Consider the following 23112-nt stretch of genomic DNA (forward strand, 5'->3'; position numbering starts at 1 on the left):
GGGGGGAAGAAATGTAAACAATGTTGCCTATCAGGGGCTGTCAAACAAGTCGAATCCATGGTATTGAAAGGGGGGGAGGGGCGTCTAATACCCAAGTTTAGGGTTCGTAGTCTCCATATTTTTGGTACGTTGGTTCCTGACAAGCCGCGCTGTGGCAGGGCCTGCTCATTTGAATGTGGATAATATTGATCACCGAGGTGAACAAGTTGTCATGAATTAGAATACATTCTCAGTCCACCATGTCCGCAATTAACTCCCAATTACTCACGCCTGATATTATTCCGATTTCCGAAGCAAGAAGTGGCCACACACGTCGGGTTCGGTCGACGTTCCCCATAAGAGCGTTTAGGGCACAATTAGCGCCTCGGAGTGGATCAAAGCATACGTATGGCACCCCCACTATCGCCTCAGCCTTGGGAAGGTTGATGTACATAATCAGTTTATTCTACTGTTGTTCGAGAAAACATCTAGAGGCTAAGCCACATCGTCGTTTGGGAGACAGCTCGCTGACGTGTTGCTTATCTGCTCCGCATGCATACAGGTGTCAACCTACTAAAGACAGTCACAACGCTGGGCTGAACATATCAATGGAACCGAGTAGCAGGAGTTGAAAGCTTCCGGGTATATTTTTATCCGTTTGGCTTCGCCTCAAAATACGAGGCATTGTGTTTCGTCGACTTTTCGTAGTGAAGTTTGTCAGACTGGTAAAGGGGGAGCACCACCGTGAACGGGTCCATCAAGATCACCCGTGCATTTAAATCCGAGTGTCAAGCCTACGATATATGGAGGCACAACACGGAGCATAATGTCCACAAGAGCACTAGTTTTGCAGAAGGTGTCTGTCAGTGATAAAGGCGCTCCCTGAGCGTCCTACTAATGATATTATGTACATGCATCTCATTCTTCATCTTCCTCGTCGCTCACTTCTTCACCGGCTTCAATAGCCTCCTGTCTCCTCTTCGCCGCAAGTTCCCTCTTCCTCTCTAGCAGCTTCTTCAATCTCTTAGCCGTACTGAATAATCCATTCGTGGCGGATCCACAGGCTGCACAGCTTGGATCCTTCCTGTACCTTTGCAGAGCACACTGCTCGCAGAAGTAATGACCGCATTTCGTGACAATAGGCTCCCTGTATGGTCCCTTGCATATGAAACAGGCGAACGGAATGTCTTCCAGCATAGCCTCTTCATCATCGTCCTTGTTCTCCGTCGTTGTCCGGTCGGCACTCGCGACCACTGTTCCCTTCAATTGCTTGCCCTTGGTGACGGTCTCCCATTCTCGATCAAGTTCCCATCCTTGTTTGTAGTCGCTTCGATCGTGGAGGAACTTACTATACCAAAATTGTTAGCATATGTTTCAAGAAGAGAGAGGACCCCCTATCAGGTGGCAAATAGGTCTGTCGAGGGTAAGGAAGACACTTACCAATTATCGCCGAAACCACAGAACCCAGTCTGCTTGTAATCCTTGCACACATCCGGGGAGTAATCTGTCACCGTTATGGTACGGATATTGGTCGCCGCCTTGATCGGTCCAAATGATCTGTTTGGCGCATTCGGATTCTTCTTAATGAATGACGTCTGGTTCGCCAGTCCCTTATATGTGCCATCCGGCATCTGCGGCTCACTTGAGGTAGCTTGAGTTTTAGACGAGCGCGCATCCTTAGAATCCTCGTCGAACCAGTCCACATGCTTTGTGGCGTCGTTTGTATCCGCAAGCTGGACTTTGCCATCACCGGTGGCGGTGGTCGCAGGTTCCCGATCGACAGGCTTGGTTGTGGCGGATGAAGCAGAGACGACCCCCGCACCCTTGTTCTTTCTGCGCTTTATCCTGTGACCGGATTCGTCTTCAGAGGAGGAAAAGTCGGAAGAATCGTCGTCTTGCGATACGGGAGGCGGTGCTGGTCTTTTGCGAATGTTCTGACTGGCCTTTGCGCCACGCTTTTTGAAAGTGACAACTGGGGGTTGAGAATCTGCAGCTGCAGCTGCAGCCGCAGCTGTCTCATTTGTCGTCTCAACCATTGCGATATGAGCGACGGGTCTGCGACGGGGAACTGTGAGTTGATGCGAGATGAGAAATGACCAAGCACATCAAGAACGCGATAAACGTGGATGCGCTCGGATCATGTGATGATAAGATAAAGTTGTTGCTCACGTGATTATGCATCTGCTGATGTCATCATAGAAGACGCGCGAAACTTCCTGAGTAACTTCTCATTATCAATGAATGAAATTGGATGATGTACACCGAGGACCAAATCCACTAATACCGTGTTTGCCCGGTGAATGTCTGCAACAGAGTTTATGCGCGGCGTCATGGCGCAGGTGCGTCAGCCTTGTGCTGCGCCACGGCAGGTGCCACCGAACTGGTGGTGAAGCGCGAATCATGTGTTTTCAGCTTAAACTTGACGAATGCCGGGTGATTGGAACTGCAGATGAATGGAAGATTCTCCAAGGAGTTCTATGACAGTTGCCTAAAATTGGCTGCGATCATCATGACCCTGCTCCCAATGAAGGACCAAAACGGAAGCAATCTTAAAAGGTTTTGCTCGATCGCGGGATCGAACCGAGGATCCCGTGGGTTGTAGCCTTAACCACTGGACCAATCGAGCACAACCAAGGTAAATCGGTGTTACTGCCGCATGCCCAACCAGAGCACTCAAAGTGTATGAGTAGCATATCAAACTAGGGTAGTCCCTGCCTGCTTGACATTAGTACTTGGTGGATCCTGCTAAACTCTTCCGATCCCACGGTTCCCCAAACTGGGGATCTTCAAAGAGGCGGTGCTCATCATGACTTCGCTCCGCCTCTGTTCGCGGAATAAATACCCTGGCTCTCTCTTCTCCCTGAAGCCTCCTCTTCCTTCTTAACAAAAGATAGATTCTCCTCTATTCCTATACCATCATGTATCCCCATCAGAACCGTATGTGATACCCCACAATTGTCCCCGCGTTCCTGCATCATGCTGATCAAGCGCTTCATCACAGACCCTCCATATCCTCAATTCACCGGCCCGCCTCAGGGCTACGGTCAACAACAGAACCCATCGCCATTTCCTCCTCAGAACCAGCACCACATGGCCTCTCCGCCTTACCCGAACCAGCCTGGCTACCCTCCCTACGGCGCTCCACATCCGAATCAACCCCCATACCCTCATACCCCGCAAGGCGCTCCTCCAGGTCGACCAGATATGTACCACGGGGGTCCACAAGGATATCCGCAAGGCTTGCCTCCTCCACAGGGCATGCCTCATGGATCGTTCGGTGCGGCACCTCCCTTGCCACCACACCCTCAATCTTATCCTCCGCTTGCGTCTGTGCCATCATTGGGCTACGTTCGAGGTCAGCAAGCAAACGGGGACTTCCGACCCCAAGCCGATCAGCTCCGTCGCGCAATGAAAGGCTTCGGGACAGACGAGAAGACTCTGATTCAGGTCCTCGCCAAGCTAGACCCTCTCCAAATGGCCGCCGTACGATCCACCTACACACACCACATCCGTCGAGATCTCTACAAGGATGTCAAAGGCGAGACAAGCGGCTACTTTCGTCGGGGTCTTCTAGCTATCATTGATGGCCCGTTGCAGTACGATGTGGTCTGCGCCAGGGAAGCTGTCGAAGGCATTGGGACGAAGGAATGGCTTCTCAACGACATCCTTCTATCCCGGTCTAATGCTGATCTGAACGCCATAAAGGCCGCTTACCACCAGACATACCACCGCGCTCTCGAAAAGGACGTTGAAGGTGACTTGTCATTCAAAACCCGGAACTTGTTTACCCTGGTACTTCGCGCCACTCGACACGAGGAATCCGCCCCATTAGACCCGCAACTCATCGAAGCAGAAGCCAAGTCCCTTCACCAAGCAACGGCGGCGCGCATGGTCAACAACGTTGATGAAGTATGTGGTATCATAGCCAGGGCCTCGGATAACGAGCTCCGTGCCCTCAATCATGCGTTCTATGCTCGTTACAATATTCAGTTGACCAAGCACATCGAGAAGGAGTTCTCCGGACACATGAAGGATGCACTGCTGCATATGCTCGGAGCTGCGTTGGATCCGGCCATGCACGACGCTGAGCAGCTCGAAGACTGCATGAAGGGAATGGGAACCAAGGACGAGAAATTGGTGACAAGAGTGGTCCGCCTACACTGGGCGCCTGGGCATTTGGATCAGGTGAAACGGGCATATCACCATCGGTTCCAGAAAGATCTTATCGAGCGGGTCAGGGGGGAGACCAGCGGTGATTACCAGCGATTAATGGTTGCTTTATTGCAGTAGCCGTACTTGCTATCGCTTTTCTTAATGTTTACTCGACGAAATAGCCTCATGACTTTTATGACTGGGCAGGGTATGGTATGGTGCGGCTGGGTCTGTTTGTGCATTATCGTTATGGGCGATGATAGACTGGGCTGGATGGCTACCTCTCATTGTCTTTATTTAGTTTACTGAATTGCGATGATTATCATCAACGCGGGTTAATCCTACTTAGCTATTTCTTTCCATCAATGAGACCATCAAGATTGATTGAAATCTGTGAACCTGACCTATCATCAACTCTTATGTTCGATCTGTATCTTAATGCCTCACACGAAAATCACACGAAAAGGACAAGATAAGTTCTATGCCAAACACACAAACCTCTCAGATAAATCAGAAAGATACATACATCCAAGCCAATGCATCTACTCAGAGCATGCACAAAAGCACTACTACCTCATACCTTATTCCTTAATCATTGACCTATGCGTTCATTCATTCATTCATTCATCATAAAAAAGTACCGACCTATACTACATACAAACATAAAGTCATAAAACATACCATCATCAATCAGTTAGTGAAACCGTATATAAATCACCCAAAAAAAAAAAAAAAAAAAAAAAAAAAAAAAAAAAAAAAAGAAAGAAAGAAAGAAAGAAAGAAAGAAGGACAAAGGACAAATTCAATCAACAGCATAAACTAAACCGGAACTGCCACCATCATCATCATCACCACAACCACCGTTATCATAATCATCAATCAAACCACCTCTCCCGCAACAAACACATGGGCCCCCGGAAACAACCCCGTCAATCCCGCATAACACCCCCAGTACCAATCATCATTGATATTCTCTGCTTCGGTGATTTCCGCTCCGCGGGGGAACATCAATTCGTCTTTGACTCCGTCTTCGGGGTACCATGACCACAGGGCATGGACGACTAAGCCGACGCCGCCGTCGGGTGGATAGCGGCGGGTACCATTTGTCGTTGTCGTAGAATTTGTTGAGGATGAGATTTGTGAGGATATAGCTGAGCTGGATATAGTGAAGGGGGAAGATGTGGTGATGGTGGTGGGTGTGTTTGGTTCGGAGGAGCGGTCACGATCACGGTCACGGTCACCGATAGTCCAAGGTCTAATCCGAGAGGCCTTTTTGCGGCGCTCGGAGCCCTCTTTCCAGCTCCAATCGCCGGAGCCGACTTCGGGGGAGGCGATGGTGGAGTTGGAAGTGGAGATGGTGGTGATTGGGGAGGCGGTTGGAGAGGAGGGCTGGATGAGGTGGTCGTCGTTGAGGGCACGGCCGCCTACGAGGTCGCGGAGGATGACGCGGCGTTGGCCTTCTTCGTGGTCTTCGAAGCCGATCACGGCCATGCGGTGGCCTTTCAGGCAGCGGCGCCAGCCGTTGTGGCCGTTTTCTTTACGGATTTTGCCGATGGCCACGAGACGGAGGTAGCAGTTGGTGCAGATGTCGTAGTCGCCGTTGTTGCATTGGAGGCAGTGGAAGCGGGGGGTGGAGTCGGGGATGGGGTGCGTGCAGATGTCGCAGTTCGTTGCGATGGAGAGGATCTTGTATGTTTCGAGTGATGGGGAGGGCGTGTTGTCGGTTGTGGTTGCGGTTGCGGTTGCGGTTGGAGTTGAGTTGCTGTCGGGTGGTATGCGGCAGATGGGAAGGAGGGCATGGGTGCAGCATCGTCCTTGGTTCACGCAGCGGTTGCAGAAGCCCCAGTCGCCTTCGTTGCATTGGTCGCACTTCCAGTAGCAGTCGTTTGCTGGGGATTGGCAGCTGTCGCAGAAGAAGCCGGTTGTGAGTCTTTGGGCTGGGTCGTCGGTGGTCATAACTCGTCCGTCTCGGTCGGGACGGTAGGCAATGTCTGGTGCCCGACGGTACTTGCACGATTGCAGGATATGCTGCTGGGAGCTGCTGCGAAGTGGCGAGGGATGGCCACTTGAACAAGCGATAATACGTTCAAAGTCCGCTTCTGCGGATTTGGCGAAGCCTGCCCATTCGAGACACCCTTCGCCGGTGCGATAGCATCTCAAGCACAGGTGGTAACCGCCATCATTGCATTTGGGACATTTCTTGTGTAAATCGTATTGTATCTTCTCCTTGCCACATCGATTGCATGAAATAGACGGTTCGCTGAACATGATGGCAGAGCGAGGCGCATTGGACCGGGACGAAGATGGTCGAGATCGCGCCTCTGATCTGCCTGTTCCTCCCACCTCTGCTACCAAGGAACTGCTCGCAGGCACAACCATTCCCGGACTCGCTGGCCAGGAACCGGTGTGTGTATTCTGCTCAGGAGCTGCAACCACCCGTGGTGAATCGATGGATAATCTACCAGGAGCTCGTCGGATGGCACGTTCCCTGGCTCCTTCCACCCAGATGTTCGGTGTGCTCTGCTCAGATGCCGTGGCACGTCGAGAGCGCGGCGACGATTCCGTTCTGACTCGGGCAGCCTGCGAATTTCGGGGACGGTCAGTAACCACGTCACTAGACGATCGCGCTGCAGGCCTCAGCGTGACCTCCGACGAAGAAGCAGGATTCGCAGGCACCGGTGACGTTCGCCGACGGCTGCTTCCCTGATCCGACAACCGCCTCTGATGACCCGGGTTCCCATTTCGCGCCACGAGCGGATCTAGTAGATGCGGTCTCGACACAGGAGGATTCCGGCTAGTCTCATTTTGCGTAGGAATTTCCCGTGGTCTCTGCGTAGAATGCGAGCGAGCCCGAGCCCGTGACGACGTCTGATTCGTCTCCCGCGCCTCCAACCGTTGCTGCGAGCGAGAGCGCAATCTATGCCTCCGACGATACGCATCAGCGATGCGCTCACTAAGCTCCTCTTCCTGCGCCGGACCCAGATTATCGAAGTCGATATCATCCAGCAGCCCCTCCTCCAAAATCTGCCGTAGAATCTGATCCTGTATCGTCTCGGTATCCGACAAACTCAACAAAGACCGCAAACTCGACTGATGCTCTATGCGTCTATTGCGCTCCGCAGCAGTCTCCCCCTGCCGTCGCCGCGCAGCACGCTCCTCTTCTCGCCGTCGTTGTCGCGCCCCATCCACCTCAGCACTCGATTCCGTGCGACGAGTCCGCGACGACTGCCTCGACTGATGACCAGTAGTAGCACTAGTATTACTCGACCGGACCCGACTTTCCTGCAAACTCAATTCCCTTACCTCCTCCAACAACCTCCGATCCTCATCGTCCGAAACATCACCCCTCCGATCCGCCGACGACAAAACAGGGAACACCGAATCACCATGTTTGTATCTCTGCGCAATCTCCTCCTTCTCCTCCGCCGACTTATCCCGGTCGGGACTCGCCGCCAGGACCATATCCAGTAACGTAGTAACGGTAGCATTAGGGCGGGTTTCGCGGACCACCGCGCGACAAGACGGACAAGTGAACCGGACGGAAGATGACGACCGGGCGCGGGAGGCTTGTGCAGAGAACCATTCTTTGAGACAGGAGCCGCAGAAGGTGTGCAGGCAGTCGAGGAGGGTGAGAGGCTGGTACAGCAGATCCGTGCAGATCTGGGGTCGGAGGGGGAGAGTTAGCCGGTGAACTTTAATAAAATGCACAAAAACATTCCGAGGATTCGTCTTGCTGCTTCTGGTCTGTCTAGCATCTACTGGGAATAATTTCCGGCCAGTTATTTCGCTAGTCGATCAAGGCGAAGCAAGGGACGGTGAGATATTTCGTAGGCGGGGGAGTCGCAGACCGCATTCCGCACATCTTCTCCCCCCATCACTACTTTCTGGATGGATGATGGATTTACTTACCGAGCAGGTCAGTTCTTTCTCCAGGTCCCCTAGACCGGGACCGGGATGGGGGTCGGTCGACATGGGGTATGCTGGTTGGAGAAGAGAAGTTAGATAGATGTGTTGGTGTCATAAAGGGAGGAAAGGAAGAGAAAGAGATGAACAGAAGTAGGAGTAAAAGGTAATTGACAGGGCGAGTAAACAGGCGGTGGTTGGAGAGCGAATCAATCGATCGGGCGTCCCGCGGGTCGATCGCGGCTCGGATCCACTGAAGAAACCAAGTTCATTCATTCATTACCCATACTAGTTATCATTCTACAACAATACTCAGTAACTGATCGCTAAATACTAATGTAACAAGATACACGACTATTCTGCTTCTCACTCAGTCCTTGCCATATCCCTCCTTCTCCCAAAACCAATGATACAGACTCTTCGCACTGCCATCATCCTCGACATAATCTCCCACCATCTCCGCCGTCTCGTTCGAATCCGCCAATTCACTGGAAGTCATATCCACCGTCACACCCCCAGCCTGGTGACTCAGGACTTCTTCCGTGCCACTCCGTGTTCTCTCAGCCAAATCACGAGCACCCTCACGTGCAGCATCAGCAAACTCCTCCGCCTGTTCGCGAGCCCGCTGAAGCAGTTCCTCTGGGGTAGGATACCTCCGAAGCGCAAGGAGCAGCAGATAATAACTCTTCACAATCGCCGAATACACTGCATCCTTCGCGAGCATCGTAAACCCATGTGAAAAGAACCCCTTGAGCACCTCCCCAGGAAGTCCAGCATAAAGCGCAGCAACGCCCTCAGTGCGCGCAATCGCAGCCACATTACTAACAATCGCCGGCATCAACGACACCCCTTCATCCTCCTTCTTCTTCTCCCCATCAGCTCCCACCGTAATCTGACTCCCCGCAACTTGCGCCCGCGTTTTCGCCATCGAAAACGGATAAGTTACCGACGAAGCAATCGACTTGCTAACGGCCGCCAAGAAAAACGTCGCCACAGCAGACGGTCTCTTCTGTCGCTGACTCCTCGGCAGCAACGCATACTTCAACACAGCATTCAGAAAGAACGTAATCGACGGATTCAGCGTGAGTATCAACGAAGCCGAATACCCCGACCAGAACCCCCGTAATCCCTTCTCAGCCCTAATCCGCGCCGCAATCTCCTTCGTACTCCCACCACCAACATCCTTAGCCGTCTGCTTCCTCGCCACAATATTCGCCAACGGCGTCGTAAACAGCTTGGCAAACGCCCCCGCCAAAACACCCACCGCTAACTCATCCAGCACCGGTAAAACAGTATGTTTGCTGCGGCGCGTATTCCCAAACCGGGCGCGTATCCTCCGCTGCCGAAAGAACTCGTACGCAAGGAAGAAGAGAAACGAATCCGCAACAGACTTTATCGTATCCTGTGCTAGACCCGTGTAGAAACTGGCGATTCCTTCCTCGGCGTAGATTTTGCGTGCTGCATCGAGGACGCTGGTATATTCGGCGTCCGACGCTGATTTCTCCGACTTTGTACCCCTTCTCACCTTCTGCGTTTGCAAGCGGGCAACGATCAAACTCAACGGATACGTCGCGACGTTCGAGAGCGCGGAGCCGACTGCTCCCGCGACGGCATTGCCCAGCGCTGGAAGTGCGGGCCCGCTGAGAGCGGCGCGCTTCCAGTCGAGGTTCGGTTGGGGTTCTTCGTAGCGGTGGTAGAGCTGGAAGGAATCCTTTCATATCAATATTCTCGTTAGTATTCTTCATATCTCGTTCATCCCCTGAAGAATAGAAAAATCATTAATGACATCACTCAATGACCTTACCAGCTCCGAATCATACTCCACCTTGTACTCCGACATATTGATTCTACTCGGCCCAAGGAATCTCCAAGTAGATAGTGACTGTGTTTCAGAGAAGATAGACGAGAAATGAGGGAGGGAGAAAGAGAGAGAGAAAAGATGATCTACGAGGAATGTGCAGATTGACGGTTATTTAGTCAAGTGACTGAACCGACAGGACATTCAATGGTGAACGACTAGCTAGAAGATGCATGTCGTGTGTTGCATCAGACCACCAGTCTTGCACATTGCCTAAGTACTAACTAGTAGGTAGTAGGCAGGCAGGTACATGATATATGATATGATGTGATGGGTGCTTGTGCCGACCGAGGTAAGTTCTCTCTTTCTGTGCTACCGCATGCTTCCAGGCCCTTACGTCATGTGGGAGGTGGCCTGTGCGGGGGTGCATGTGATCGGGTGATTTTCTTCCTACAGATTCCAGAACAATTTCGTAGGGGGAAGATTTCTAAATACGATGTCTGTGCTATATAGACATATTACGGCTGAAAAAGCAGATATCAAAATTAAGTATCAACGATATCATTCACGTGATATTTCGTCCATCAAGCCCTGAACGGCCGTCTAGATACAATAATTTCGAATCCATCCATCCGATCCCATTAACAAGAAATAAGCAAGTTGTAAGAGTATCAAACCCGTGGACATAATCCATTCCAATTGTAGAAAAAAGAACCCCAGTTATCCCAAACCCCAATACCGTAACGAGTCAAAAGAAATAGCCCCCAAAAATCAGAAACAGAATGTACGGCGGATCCTGCCGGTCTAGTCTACAATCCAGTCGAAGGTCCACAACCAGAGAGACGACAAACACCAAAGCAGTGATCCCTGCCGAGTGGTTGAAGACAATTTAACCACCGAAACCGTACAGGGTGCGGCCCTGGCGCTTGAGGGCGTAGACAACGTCGAGGGAGGTGACGGTCTTGCGCTTGGCGTGCTCAGTGTAGGTGACGGCATCACGGATGACGGACTCGAGGAAGGACTTGAGGACACCACGGGTCTCTTCGTAGATCATGGCGGAGATACGCTTGACACCACCACGGCGAGCGAGACGGCGGATAGCGGGCTTAGTGATACCCTGGATGTTGTCACGCAAGATCTTACGGTGACGCTTGGCGCCACCCTTGCCGAGACCCTTGCCTCCTTTTCCGCCTGTGAGAGAAGATTAGTACATGTTGAGTGATACTTTGTTTGATTAAGGAAGTTAGGTATGTGAGGGTGGAGTGAAGATCAGATGGATTCTTGGACACGACGCGTGGGCGTGACAGGTACGCGGTCACGTGTTGCCAGGGGTGCATCATCAAAGATCATCCAAGATCATCACCACCATCCCAACCCGAGAGTAGGGAACGACCAGGAACTAATAGCTGAAGCAAGAAAAGAAGATAAAATACTTACGTCCAGTCATATTGCTGAGATGAGATTAATTGAGTGGAAGAAGTATGAGATGGAAGGTTGATGAAAAGTGGTGGGTGGTTTGGCGTGATGCGTTGCGGGCCGGTCGCTGAGAGGAAGAAAAGAGTCGAGAGAGAGCGAAAGAAGGTGGCGGAGACGGAGGAGCCACCGGTTTATATAGGTTTCGCGGTGCGGGCGGCAAGCGAGAGCGTGATCTCGCTGCTTTGCCCCTTGGAGTGAATGACTAAGCCCCAGAGTGTGATCTGGAAGGGTCAAAAGCAATGGAGAAGCCTGATTGGCGGGCCGCGGGGGTAAAAAAGGGCGTTATGAACGACCGCTTTCGAGGTGGTGATTTTGCGGGTTGCGGGTTGGCGCTGTTCCCGCTGGGGACCAACTTCTGCTGCTGCCCGCGCGGCTCAGGCCGTAAGGCGGCGGGTCCGTCACGTGAGACTTGGCGGCCGGATGTCACTTCCTCACCACTATACGCTGTACTACATACAAAAGTCAACTCTCTACATCGGTGGCAAACTTGCATCCCTCGCAATCTAATCAATTGTATTGTGTACCATTGCATAATCTGGATAGCAGCTACACACGCTTCACGAGCCCTCCCTGGAGCACAGCAATTCGAATAAAAATGAGAACCCATGCACCACCCACCCTTAGCAAAACTTGGAGAAATCATGAGCGTAGAGGAAGAATTAAGACATAAGGTACAGGAAACAGAATGATTCATGCTCCGAACACCATACAGAAGCTCATCATGGACGGAGGTAGATGACGAAAGACAACGATGCAAATGCGTTAGACCACTTCAATGCGAACACTTTTCCTTGCTTCGCCTCCTCGCTTCCCTTGAAATGCTGCGCAGGAACCTCCCATGCATCCCATCCACTCAGCAAAGGTAGCCCCGGTAAATAACTGACAAAAATAACTGCAAAGGAAAGATACAAGACATCAAATCGTAATCGTTACTGTAGCAAAATCGTAGCCGCGCCCCAATGTATTGGAAAAAGCCCCCCTGTGTTGTATAGGTAGAAAACATGCACCTCCCAGCATAACGTCAGATCCCGCGGTTTATAATACATCGCAAAGGATCCCCGTAGATACTTAGGCGGACGCATCAACAAAAGTCGAGTCGAAGATGGGAACGAGGCGGCTTCAGGGACACCAGGTGAGCAGGTCGGGTTGACAACTGCACTGTCGTTTAAGAGTTTCAAGTCATGCTTGATAGCCTTCGGAAAGCTTATCCCCACTGGGGTAAAAAGAGAAAGAGGGAAAAAAAAAAAAAAAAAAAATTCGTGTCTTCCATCGACGGAGGGACACAGAGACATGTAGAAAGCAAAGGACGTTCGCGTTGTGATCTCGTAGGCGGCGGGGTCTAAAGCGCTTATGCATCTTCGTTCATCCTTGGATGATAGCAGGTGTCTGCGTATCCTTCATAAAACTGTTTTGCATAGGCTGAAGATATGGATATCCGATATGGTTCGGTGACGACGGAGCGGCAGGGGAGTGTCGAGAATCACCACCATAAACCCCATCCATGGGAGGAGATGAACAGGGAGACACCGAGCTGGAACTGCTACCAGACCCCGTCCGGCTTTCATAGTCCGGACTTCCCGTGACGGGACCAACTGCACCACTTGGGTAATTCATCGATCCGGATCCGAAGAAGCAGTATTTATCAACCAACTCTTTATACACCGACGACTCGCGATGCGGCTTGCCAGAAACGATGGTAGAGGGTTTGTGGTGGTCTGAGGACCCTGGTTGCTGGCTACCTCTGCTAGGCAAAGGCGCGTTCTCCTCCTTGTGGCTTGCTTTCCGTTCCGACGAGTGGCCGTGACTACCATGCGACGGAAGTTTCGATTTTGCTCGAGCTGTCAATGTCGTGCGATCGTGAGTAGGTTTGGTCCGCATGGCTGCCGACAAGGAGGCTCCGAAATCGTAACGATTTCCAAAGACCTGATGGTTCTGCTTATCGCGACGTATCGGAGCCACCAGTTCAACATCATGCGGATCATCATCACCCAAATGTTCCTTCTTGCCATTCGTTGGTGGGTTGCCGAACGAGATGTACTTGTCCATCTCAGACAAGGCATCAAATGAAGGCGGCATTGAGTGTGGGCGGCTGTTGGATCCAGCAAAGCTCCTGCTCCTAGGCAAATTCGTACGAGGACGTGCGGAGGGAGGAGCACGGGCCTGGGGCATTTCCTTTTGTACCCTGCGAAAGTTGACTTGGTAATTTTGTGAGTTGTTGTTGTCCCAGTACTCCTCTCCAGCGACATTGTAGCGAATGCACACGAACATGGTTTTCCTCTCCAAATTTGCTTGGTCATCCAGCCGGATGCTGAAAGCAAACCTGTCATAGCCATCCTGAGTAGGCTTCCGTCGGGAGTCATCATTGTACTCGGCTGAGACTTCAGAAACAGTCTTCCAATGATCGAGAGTAAACCGAGCAGCAACGTGCTTGTGGAAAGCCAGGTTGGCAACCCCAACGACGCCGATCATGGTGTTTTTATCCGAAGACAAGTGCAGGCGTTCCAATCGAACGCGCTGCTTAGCCCGAGAAGGGCTGTCTTTAGGAAAGTTCGACAGACCAAGCTCCCATTCAAAAGCGGGCATGTCCCGATGACCCTTCTTGAACGGAAACTCCTCTGCTGCGTCATAGTCTTCCACTGGCGAAGTGTCTGCACTTACGGCTTGAGGCTTATCCAATTGCAGGAAATGACGGATATGTTCCAGCTGAGCGTCGAAGTGAACCGCCTTTGCGTAAGTTGGAGTCCCCGGCATGCTAGATGGGCGCCGCCGAGCCGAAGGTGGGCGAAGAGCTGGCCTCACCAGTTCCCCGGACTTCTTGCGGACCATAGGGTGCCTGACCGGGGGCTCGTCATCTCTGTCACTTTCTTCTGGAGAGCTAGTCAAAGCCTCCTCTTGTCTGCGGTCAATTGAGGTTTCTGTAACCGATCGAGAGTGGGATATCTTGCGGGCCTCTCTGGAGAGGGGCGGCCGTGGAGGTTGAACAGGGCCACCAGCAATGGCTGCCATGCTCGATGAGGACTGCACCTCCGACAGCTGTCTCTCCGGTGAGGACACTCGCCTCTGCTCAATGGACCTCACAGCAGCCTCCAATTTCTTCAGCTGGAGCCCGTCCTGGGATGGGTATGACACCTCTTCATCACTTGAATTGTTGGCAGATTCAGGAGGTGAGATCAAAGCCCCAGGAGGGATGACAGCATCACTTATGGGAGGCGGCGACGTTCGAATACTGGCATGAGGGTCGTTGACATGATCCACTTTGATATGACCTTCGGGCTCTGGAAAGACAAAGACCTTGCTACTTGAAGGGCTTCGTCGGTGCCTTCGCACATATGAGGTGGAAGAATACGAGCGAGGCAGATGCTGGCGTTGATGGTGAGAGACGACAGCGGTGGGAGAGCTAGGACAGGATTGTGGAGTGAGTTCAGAGTGTTCAATGTGCTGCGCAGAAGGCGACGTCTTCAACGGCGCAGTGTATGGCATCCGGCCGGGAGTGCTTGTGTAAGCAGACACAAGAGTGGGCAATGAGGTGGAAAGTAAGATCGACAGGGTGGTGAAGCTCGTTTCAGGAAAGGTCTTTATGAACAGAAGGCTTCTGGTCCTGAGAAACGGCGTCTGTTGATATATTCTAGTTTCCCCACGTTAGCCAGTGTGTGGAGGCGGCGCCTGGAAACGATATCAAACAGTGGCGAGGATGATGAGCAGCAGCAGCAGCAGCAGCATTGCCTCCACATGGGCGATCATATCAAGAAAAGGGAAGATGGAGGGCCGATGTTACAAATCATGCCAGACGGTCGGCAAAAGAAGGAGAGGAAAGTGGTGTGACTGGAAGGTCAGGGTGTTCCAAGGTATCAGAAGGAGCGTTGGAGGCAAAGCCGGGGGCGGAGGGCGGATGCAGCCAACAGGGTGTTACGAGACAAGAGATCTCGGGCAGTGGCACAGATGAGAGCAACGATCAAGATCCCAGACACATAAATCATCGCTGAGATATGCATTGGGGGCAGTTTGGGGAAGAATAGTAGCCATGCGATAAGGGGGATTCACGAAAGAAAAGCACGAGGTCGACTCGACGAATACACTCACCTTGCGGACTCGACATCTAGTATGAACTGAACGTGGAAGAAACTACAAACATGAAATAAAAAAAAATAGGAGGAACAGAGAAGACAAATAAGAAGCTGGGCAGTGTATCGAACAGCCGAGCAGGGAGTACTTTTCAGCACAGTGAAGAGGAATTAGATACAAAGAAGTTCGTGGTGAATCGAAAGAGAAACGGGCGATGGATGGATGGGTAATGGAGTATATGAGAAGGTGACGGAGTGGAGAAGAGAGCAAAATATTAGGGTAAGCCGCACTTGACGGGGAAAGAAAGAAAAAAATTAATTAATTTGAAAGAGGAAAAAAAAGAAGAAAAAGAAAAATCCAAAAGAGAAATAAGCATGGAAGTTGGAAAAGAAAAATAAAAATAATCCCAAAGGAAAAGAACCTCTCAGGAATGATATTGATAAGGGAGCTCGGACGTCAAGAGTGATCGAAGGCAAGGAAAATACGGTACGTCCTGGTAAAGTTGGTAACCTTCAGCCAGGGAGGGGCAAAGAAACAGAAGGGAAAATCCACTGCTCGGATTTCCCCTCTCCGTCACTTTCTACTTGCTTTTCCCCTGAAGGTGAAATGAATAATACCTGTTTGGTGAAGGGGGAAGAGGTCTGTTCACCTTCATTTATTTCCTTTTTTTTCCCTTATATTTATCTATTTAATTCTGTGTTTTAATTTATTTGATTTATTTATTTTGTTATCAGAGATTGACCCCCCTCTTGTATTTCTCTTGTCTTTCATGCTTCAGTTAGGGAGGGATGAGAAGGGGGGGAATGTTTCGTGATGACGACCGTTGGAAAGAAAAAAGAGACAAGCAGAAGAAGAAGATTCCCTGCCGCGTTGCCGCCGTACCCGGAACAGGACGGAGGGCAATGAGAGGATGATGATGGCGGCGGGCGGAGGTGGTATTAGCGGTAAATACGGGTGCTGGGACGCTACTAACCAACTTAAAATAGGCGATCGAACGGTCTGGGACTGGAGACGATCCCTCGCCGGCCAGTCAGTGCGTTCCGGCCCGGTGGGTCCTTGGTAAAGCGATATCTCGGTCCTGCCTGTAGAAAGTGTCGTATGTCGAACTGTCTGGTAGCAAATTGGTTCCATCATGGAGGGTGGTGGTTGTCTGATTGACTGAGTTGAAAAATTGAAACCCTGCCCGGCTTTTTCGCCTCCCCGATCGCATTCTTGTCCGTCCGGTACCTTGGACCCGGATGGCATCATTGGCTGCTTATCTTCCTATCATATTCTCTCCTTGGGCCTCATGGAGGAGAGAAAAAGAGGACAATCAATATCAATGAATGCTACCATCGTAGTAGAACAACCATGGATTGTTTTGCATAGATAAGACACAGACCCATGCTATAGATGAGATAGAATGATGGAAAAGCACCTAATCAGTCCACAGTACATGTGGCTCAAGGTGGAGGCCAGGTGATCTTCAAGGCTGCATGTCCGGAGTATTCCAGTCCACTTTGTCTCTGTCGGTATGTGTGTAACGATGTATGTGCTACTTTAGTATGATGTACGTGCTCACTAGGAATGCTCAGGATCAAGGCATACGTGCATCCTTCCGGTCTTTTCCCTTGATGTCGCCATACAAATCCATCACCTCCTTTATGATACCATTTATTAAACAAATTTATTTTTTTTTCATTACTTTTTCCTTTCCACTCCGGCATTCCCTCATATACTATCTATACACTTGAGACAGACCCCATCTCTACTACGTAGTAGCCGCTGGTGATCCTTTCCGGAGGATCTGTCTTCTTATCAGGAGATGATTAGTTGACTTGATCTGTTCCATGGAAGTAGCTATCTCACCGATAAGCCAAGTTTGGTCCTGAAGCCGTCCCCGACCGAACATGTTCAGCAGTAAAAGTAGACGACTAGTCAGTAGTAGTGAGTCTAGGTACGTCCGACCGTGCGGTTTTACGTATGGCAACCATGGTCCCCACCCCCAGCTTTCTTTCTCCCTCTCACCCACTGTTCTTCCTCTTTTCTTCATCCAAATTCTCTGGTTTCTTTTTCTCTCCATTCCTTCTACCTTACGGGATGTTTCCAGTCTTTCAGGCCCTCCCGTAGCGCCAGTCTAAATTTGCCACCGCCCAACCAACGGGATCGGAAGTGGTTTTTCACTAAGGGGGCCTGGACGGTCTAGAGGCGGAAATGTTGGGGAGGCTAGTGGAGTATCCAGCTAGTACTGAAGTCAAGTTCTGTCAGTTAGTCATATCTGTTGGTTGGTTGCGATCGGTCGGTCTATTGACTAACCAGTCCAACTCCACTGAATATGTCTGACATAAAGTAATCTGACGATATAATAACCTACGTTGGTTGACTAGTGGGTTTAAGTTAGTACGATTATAATTATAACCTCGCCTGAGAATCCAGTGGGTTTATTGACTGATGCGCAACCTACATAGGACACACATTAGTAGAGCGTAACGCCAGGGGGGAGAGGGTGGGTTGCGGATGCAGACCTGTCCCTTTGCTTTGTCAGTGCGCGCACGTTCAGACACACACACACTCACAATTCTTCTCTCTTGTCTTGTCTTGTCTTGTCCTGCAACATCCCATGTTTTGCTTGCTTTTCTTGAGACACACTTGTGGTCTTCGCACGAGGGTTGGTCGATCACCATCTTCTCCGCCTTTCAGACTTTGAAAGTTAGACATTCTAGACATTCTAGACTGTCTCCTGTTTCTTTGCTTTTTTTCTTCTTCCTTTCACCGGAGCGGGTCTTCCCAAAAAATGCATCTCTGTAAGATGTCTGCATTGCCATGCTCAGATTAATGATGAGAAGTGACCAATTTCCAGCCACATTGGTCGACTTCCAAGCTAAAGAAAAAAATGCCACAAGTCATTTTTTATAATATGCTGATGGATGATTGCCGCCATCTTTGTTACTTTTCTGGAGGGACGCGGGGGCTAGGGCCGAAGCGGCTAGTATTTGCGGTACCCACACCGGAGGCAGATTACTACTAGTAGTACCAGACTAGACTATACTAATATACGGAGACTGGGTTGGGAAGTGGATATGAATGGATAGCTGCCCGGTCGCTTAGCGCTACTCCAACGACCCATTTCCAAGGCACCTTGCCAGTATGACATCAGAAAGATACTTTTCCTTGAGTTGAGAGTGAGAGTGTGTGAGAGAGAGAACCTCACTTGATACTTTTTTCTCTCCCTCCCCTTCCTTTTCGCTTCCTTACCCATTCCCATCGAATCGTGTTGTCAGGTCAGTCGTCATGCTGGAGGTCTGCACGGACCACGGGAGAATTTAAAAGACTTATGCTGCAGCGCTGCCTTGATCTGGCCAACCGAGTGTCCGCGCTATCCTGCACACGGAATTGATGGACCTCTCCAGAGAAGTAAAATTCGAAAGGAAGTTGGCTGTGCGCAGCAACTCTTGGCTTCTAGCATCGGGAGTTTTAGTGACCTGGTCGACGTCGCATTTCTTGGCTGCCGCTGCGCATGGACGCTTAACATTATTATCCACCACCCATTTCCCAACTGACTTAGGAAAATTCTGTATGGATTTGGGATTGTATGTAGGGGGATGAGAAACAGCAGCAGGTATCCTTATCATCCCCAGCCCTGGTGCAACGGGCTTGCATAGACATCGGGAGTTGATAATGCACTCTTCCTTTGATATTGAGCAATTTCGGTTTCTAATCGAATCTTCACATGAGTGTTGCATCGCTTGTGTAACGGCCTATGTCGGAGAGAACCACCCCGGTCCGATGCTTGGACACTCTTTCTCTCCCCCCTTTCATCTCTTTCATCGAGGGGGACTAATTCCGTGACTAAACTCAGGGTGTGCATTCATTGCCAGAGGGCTATTCGGACGATGACTGGCTCTGAAGCTGCTGTTCTCGCCCCCATCGCGGCGACATATGCCTGCGGTAGCATCTGGTCTAGATACTACTAGGTCTCATCTAGTAGGAATCCGCGACGCTTCGATGCCACGGGCCTATGGGCTCCTCCATCTTCTCCTCCTCCCTGCTCGCACGACCAGCATCGAGCGAGCGCTTGTCTCACTTTCCATCCGGGTCTTATCATGGCTCGACTCACCGCACGGCAGGGGCGCCTCCCCCCCTGGCCGACTTTAGTAGTTCTCAACTCAATTCTTGTGATGGTATCGATTGGCTGCGTGTCTGATTTGCCACCGGGCATGCAAGCCACAGCGGATAGTCATTAATTGGTGGTCCATATGCTGGGTGTCATGATGGAAATCATATCGGCAGGATCTGGACGGTCAGTGAGAGGACATTGGTTGGGGTGGTGGTGGTGGTGGGGTTGACAGTGATAGAAAGAAAGAAAGATATCTTGAAGCCACCGATCTTGGCTAGACGGGAGCGATGATCGGGCCTCGTTCGATGGAAGTCATGTAATGTCGTTCCGAACGCGTGAGGTCCGGATGGCGCTGTTCTCATTCGACGAGCGCCGGCATCTCTTGTGCAGCTGCAGAACCGCGCTAGTGTGGCTCCTCGCCCCCGTCGTCTCAGCCTTTCGCGTTCCTCCTTCTCCCTTAACTCTCCCATCTTAGCTCTGCCCATCAAAGCCTATCACTACTAAACTTGTTTGCTTCTTAATAGATTTTATACTAATTGTCTATCTTTTTCCATACAGCCTACCGCGCAATCGAGGAAAAAAGCTAGACAAACAAAGGGGAAAGGCTGGTTTTACGGCTGGTCAGATCACCCTGCAGAGGAAAGGCCAACAACAATGCCTTTCTTATTCAAAATCCGCTAGAACCTCTCGAGGCAGTTGACGTGCGTGCTCCTCATCTCCGACATAACGCCATCAACGCCCCTTGAAACTAGCTGAGTTTGAGCACTGACAGGACTAGCTGCCCTCGGACGACTAGCTTCTGCCTACGACTGACGCTATAACGGCCGGTCGAGCGCCCGAGCGGGTAATCGGCGCCGATTAGCACAGCCGTCCTCCTGGATCGACAACCCACGCTCCCCCCGAGTTCAAGCCCCAGCGCTTGAGGTCTCCTTTCTCTATGGTATCTCCTCTTTTCGCTACTTCTGACACAAGATACACGTTCCGGAGACGTTAAACTTTGTATGAATTTGGACGTGCATATCACCTAAAGGCGGTCTGGGAAGTTTACCATACTCTCTGCTCGTATCTACTGCGAAGCCGGGCGGGGAAGCTCGCTGCTAGCGGCAGGGTGCAACATAACGGATGTCAGATTGGCTCGTGGGCCAGCTCAGAGACTCTTATCGCTCCGGCCCACCGCGGAGTCTCTGCACGCAAACGGGTTGCTTCTTCCTGTCCGATAACCGCTGCGGTCTCGACCCATGGGCTGCGTCGCAAGCTTCTCAACTCCGCACACTCTCTCCCCCAAGAGCAGTGGGGAAGTTGTGCCGCCTACGATGGCTGGTGCAGCAGAACCTCAGCTGGAGACCCCACGGGGAAATCGATCGCCGCGCGACCCTGCTTGAGTGCTTGCGTGCTTGCGTGCTTGCTGCGTATCTTCGTTGATGCCTCTTGTGATCAGTACGATACTTCCTCTACCGATCATTCATCGCGACCCTTGGATTCGCATGATGACGGCTATGCTGTGCATCCCGATGCAGGAACTCTCCTATATACTATGGATAGGCCGCTGCGGCTATTGATTCATCGGTATCTTACTATAATCTACCTACTGACATTTGCGATTAACAATAACATGCTTGGCACGGGCGTCACCCTGTCAATACCCGATGGTCGCAACTTCATCCGTAGCCGTGATCCTGAGAAGACAATAGCATAGCCTCTGAGAGTGATCACGTTCCGCTTCACCATGCAGCTCCTGACCACCTGATTGTTGATCGCCAGGGTACGGCAGAGGAGTGGGTGCAGTTCTGCTGTGAAATCTAACCGCCCCTAGGCCCTTGGCTCAAGGGACTTGTGGGGTTTCCTGAGCGGGCATCTTCTCGTGGCTCATACAGATCCAACAGGCTTACGCAATTCATATCGGCCCGCGCGGCTGTCTGTTCATGATGGGGTGTCAAACACAGTCTTTAACAATGAGAACAGACGGCCGAGTACCATTATTTCAGCATCTATATGGCGCACATGAAAGCTGTCAAACACGGATCGGTCGGAGAACTATACTTGCGTTGGGAATCTGGCCATCAGGTTAGGTGTCGATGCCACATAGGGCAAGCTCACTCGCATTAGCAACGTTCGACACAAGCGTGAGTGAGTAATAGCACAGCATACAATCCACCAGACGGTTTCCGATCACCCCGACTGCGCCCTACCAATATCTTTCTTGTGTACACATGACAGCCATACCCATGACCGGCCTAAGCTAAGAGCCACCTCCCTCCCCGCTCTTCAGATTGACCTTCATCGAGTGATATCGGATGGGTCCGATGCCAATTTCGGGGGCGCCTCATTAGCCCGGGTGTAGGTCCTCCGCCGCACAAGCCGAGTAGTAATGCCACTGGGCCGGGGTCCGTCAAGCACAGACACTACCCTGGCCAGTGGGAGCCAGCGACGGGGATGTCAAACATGTCATTGACTCGGATTAGGCACTGTCCGAGCGCGCAACCCCTCAGTGGACAACAGCCCACGACGTTCCCCTCTTCCAGAGACAATGCTATTGGGTATCTGTTTTGGGGGCCCAGGGTGGACTACAGTAGTATACCGACGAAAACATTGTTACCGGTGAGGTAACAAGAGCATCTGGTTCTAGATCCCATCACGCCCCCAATTCACTATGGTAAGTTCAACTTATTTCCTCTTTCACCATGACCAGAGTCTACCTACAGCACGTCGCTCAACCCTTACCGCGAATTCAGCTCCATCTTGATGGACATTGCGGGGTACAAAGCACACAGACCGGACAACCCTGGTCCGCCAACTCATAACCATGTGCGACCATCGCGGTATCGAACCTTCTCCGCGGCCGTCCCAAGTCCCCATGCGACCACACATGTTAGGTTCTCACCACTTTTGCCTACCCCCTCTCACACCCCGATCACGAGCCATGGCACACACCACCATCTTCAATAAGTTCCAGCGAACCAGCAACAATCCTGATACAACAAACCCCATGAACCAAGCATTACACCAAGCAAGTCGATTGCCCTCCTTACCTATCGTCCAGAAGCCTGTAGAAGCATTTGGGCTGATTGCACAACTCCTATGGCCAACACGCAAGGTAATCTACGCGACATGCATCCAAAGCCACAAAAAGCAAAACCAAAAAGCGAATAATCACTCATGCATGCTCGACAATAATAGCACATCAACAGTATAGCCCAGCTAATGTCCTTCAAAGCCACAAAATGCACCCCGACGTAGTCCAAGAAAGTTAACTAGGGAGCTTGCTCCCATTAGCCACCACCACTTCTATCATGATTTACATAGTAGCTACCCATTCTACCCTCCTAGCATAGCCATCGCCACAGACAACACCTCCTCCACTCTCTCTCTCTCTCTCTCTCTCTCCTTCTTTCTCTATTCTGTAAATCATCATCATGCAAGAGTAATCCGATCGGTCGCTCACCTTTCCCCTCTCGCCACACATACAAACAGTTAACCTATTCCCTGAATAACATCACAAACAAACTATAACCCCTTACTTACTGTACGTCAGTCAGTATGAAGTTAGTATGTGAGTCTGCCACAGTGGCAATGTCACCTCACACCTACCAACTACTACTACTACATTAGTATGTAGGCATATTAAACAGCCAGGAGATATATCCCG

General features: G+C 51.1%; 5 protein-coding genes and 1 pseudogene across 6 annotated transcripts; 1 reads left to right on the forward strand and 5 right to left on the reverse strand.

Moving 5' to 3' along the window:
• Positions 1-807: 807 nt before the first annotated feature.
• Positions 808-2446, reverse strand: BO83DRAFT_376988 (U2-type spliceosomal complex subunit CWC24). The gene is made up of 3 exons (XM_025530877.1): positions 2149-2446; positions 1420-2034; positions 808-1327 (listed from the first exon to the last, which is right to left on the reverse strand). Exons 2-3 carry the CDS (start codon positions 2013-2015, stop codon positions 898-900), a joined length of 1026 nt encoding a protein of 341 aa, XP_025389509.1. The 5' UTR covers positions 2016-2034; positions 2149-2446; the 3' UTR covers positions 808-897.
• A 93-nt stretch (positions 2447-2539) lies between these two features.
• Positions 2540-2605, reverse strand: BO83DRAFT_t123 (annotated as a pseudogene). The gene has a single exon. The product of its transcript is annotated as a tRNA-OTHER (tRNA).
• BO83DRAFT_376989 (Annexin) lies at positions 2542-4514 on the forward strand. The gene is made up of 2 exons (XM_025530878.1): positions 2542-2916; positions 2981-4514. Exons 1-2 carry the CDS (start codon positions 2898-2900, stop codon positions 4267-4269), a joined length of 1308 nt encoding a protein of 435 aa, XP_025389510.1. The 5' UTR covers positions 2542-2897; the 3' UTR covers positions 4270-4514.
• Positions 4515-4956: 442 nt separating this feature from the next.
• Positions 4957-10154, reverse strand: BO83DRAFT_406999 (uncharacterized protein). Its single transcript, XM_025533922.1, has 8 exons — positions 9839-10154; positions 8452-9745; positions 8041-8111; positions 7604-7791; positions 7508-7576; positions 7405-7477; positions 7223-7365; positions 4957-7198 (listed from the first exon to the last, which is right to left on the reverse strand). The coding sequence occupies exons 1-8, from the start codon at positions 9872-9874 to the stop codon at positions 5011-5013; spliced, it is 4062 nt and encodes a 1353-aa protein (XP_025389511.1). The 5' UTR covers positions 9875-10154; the 3' UTR covers positions 4957-5010.
• A 567-nt stretch (positions 10155-10721) lies between these two features.
• BO83DRAFT_309165 (histone H4) lies at positions 10722-11021 on the reverse strand (the record flags this gene model as incomplete). Its single annotated transcript, XM_025527391.1, has 1 exon — positions 10722-11021. A coding segment is annotated over one exon (300 nt), but the record flags the coding sequence as incomplete, so codon positions are not given.
• A 1649-nt stretch (positions 11022-12670) lies between these two features.
• Positions 12671-14788, reverse strand: BO83DRAFT_309404 (protein phosphatase regulator GAC1; the record flags this gene model as incomplete). The annotated part of the gene is made up of 1 exon (XM_025527397.1): positions 12671-14788. The coding sequence occupies one exon, from the start codon at positions 14786-14788 to the stop codon at positions 12671-12673; it is 2118 nt and encodes a 705-aa protein (XP_025389513.1).
• Positions 14789-23112: the final 8324 nt, after the last annotated feature.

The sequence above is a fragment of the Aspergillus eucalypticola genome (genome assembly GCF_003184535.1).
Source record: "Aspergillus eucalypticola CBS 122712 chromosome Unknown BO83scaffold_8, whole genome shotgun sequence".
NCBI classification, from domain to species: domain Eukaryota; kingdom Fungi; phylum Ascomycota; class Eurotiomycetes; order Eurotiales; family Aspergillaceae; genus Aspergillus; species Aspergillus eucalypticola.

Excerpts from the sequence above, each read along its gene's own strand:
- BO83DRAFT_406999 (XM_025533922.1), bottom strand. The coding sequence starts at position 9,874 with ATGTCGGAGTACAAGGTGGAGTATGATTCGGAGCTG. Across the intron at positions 9,746-9,838 it reads TGGAGTATGATTCGGAGCTG|GATTCCTTCCAGCTCTACCA; the intron begins GTAAGGTCATTG and ends TTGATATGAAAG. Across the intron at positions 7,577-7,603 it reads CCTAATGCTACCGTTACTAC|TCCCGACCGGGATAAGTCGG; the intron begins GTTACTGGATAT and ends CCTGGCGGCGAG.
- BO83DRAFT_376988 (XM_025530877.1), bottom strand. The coding sequence starts at position 2,015 with ATGGTTGAGACGACAAATGAGACAGCTGCGGCTGCAGCTGCAGCTGCA. Across the intron at positions 1,328-1,419 it reads TGTGGTTTCGGCGATAATTG|TAAGTTCCTCCACGATCGAA; the intron begins GTAAGTGTCTTC and ends ATTTTGGTATAG.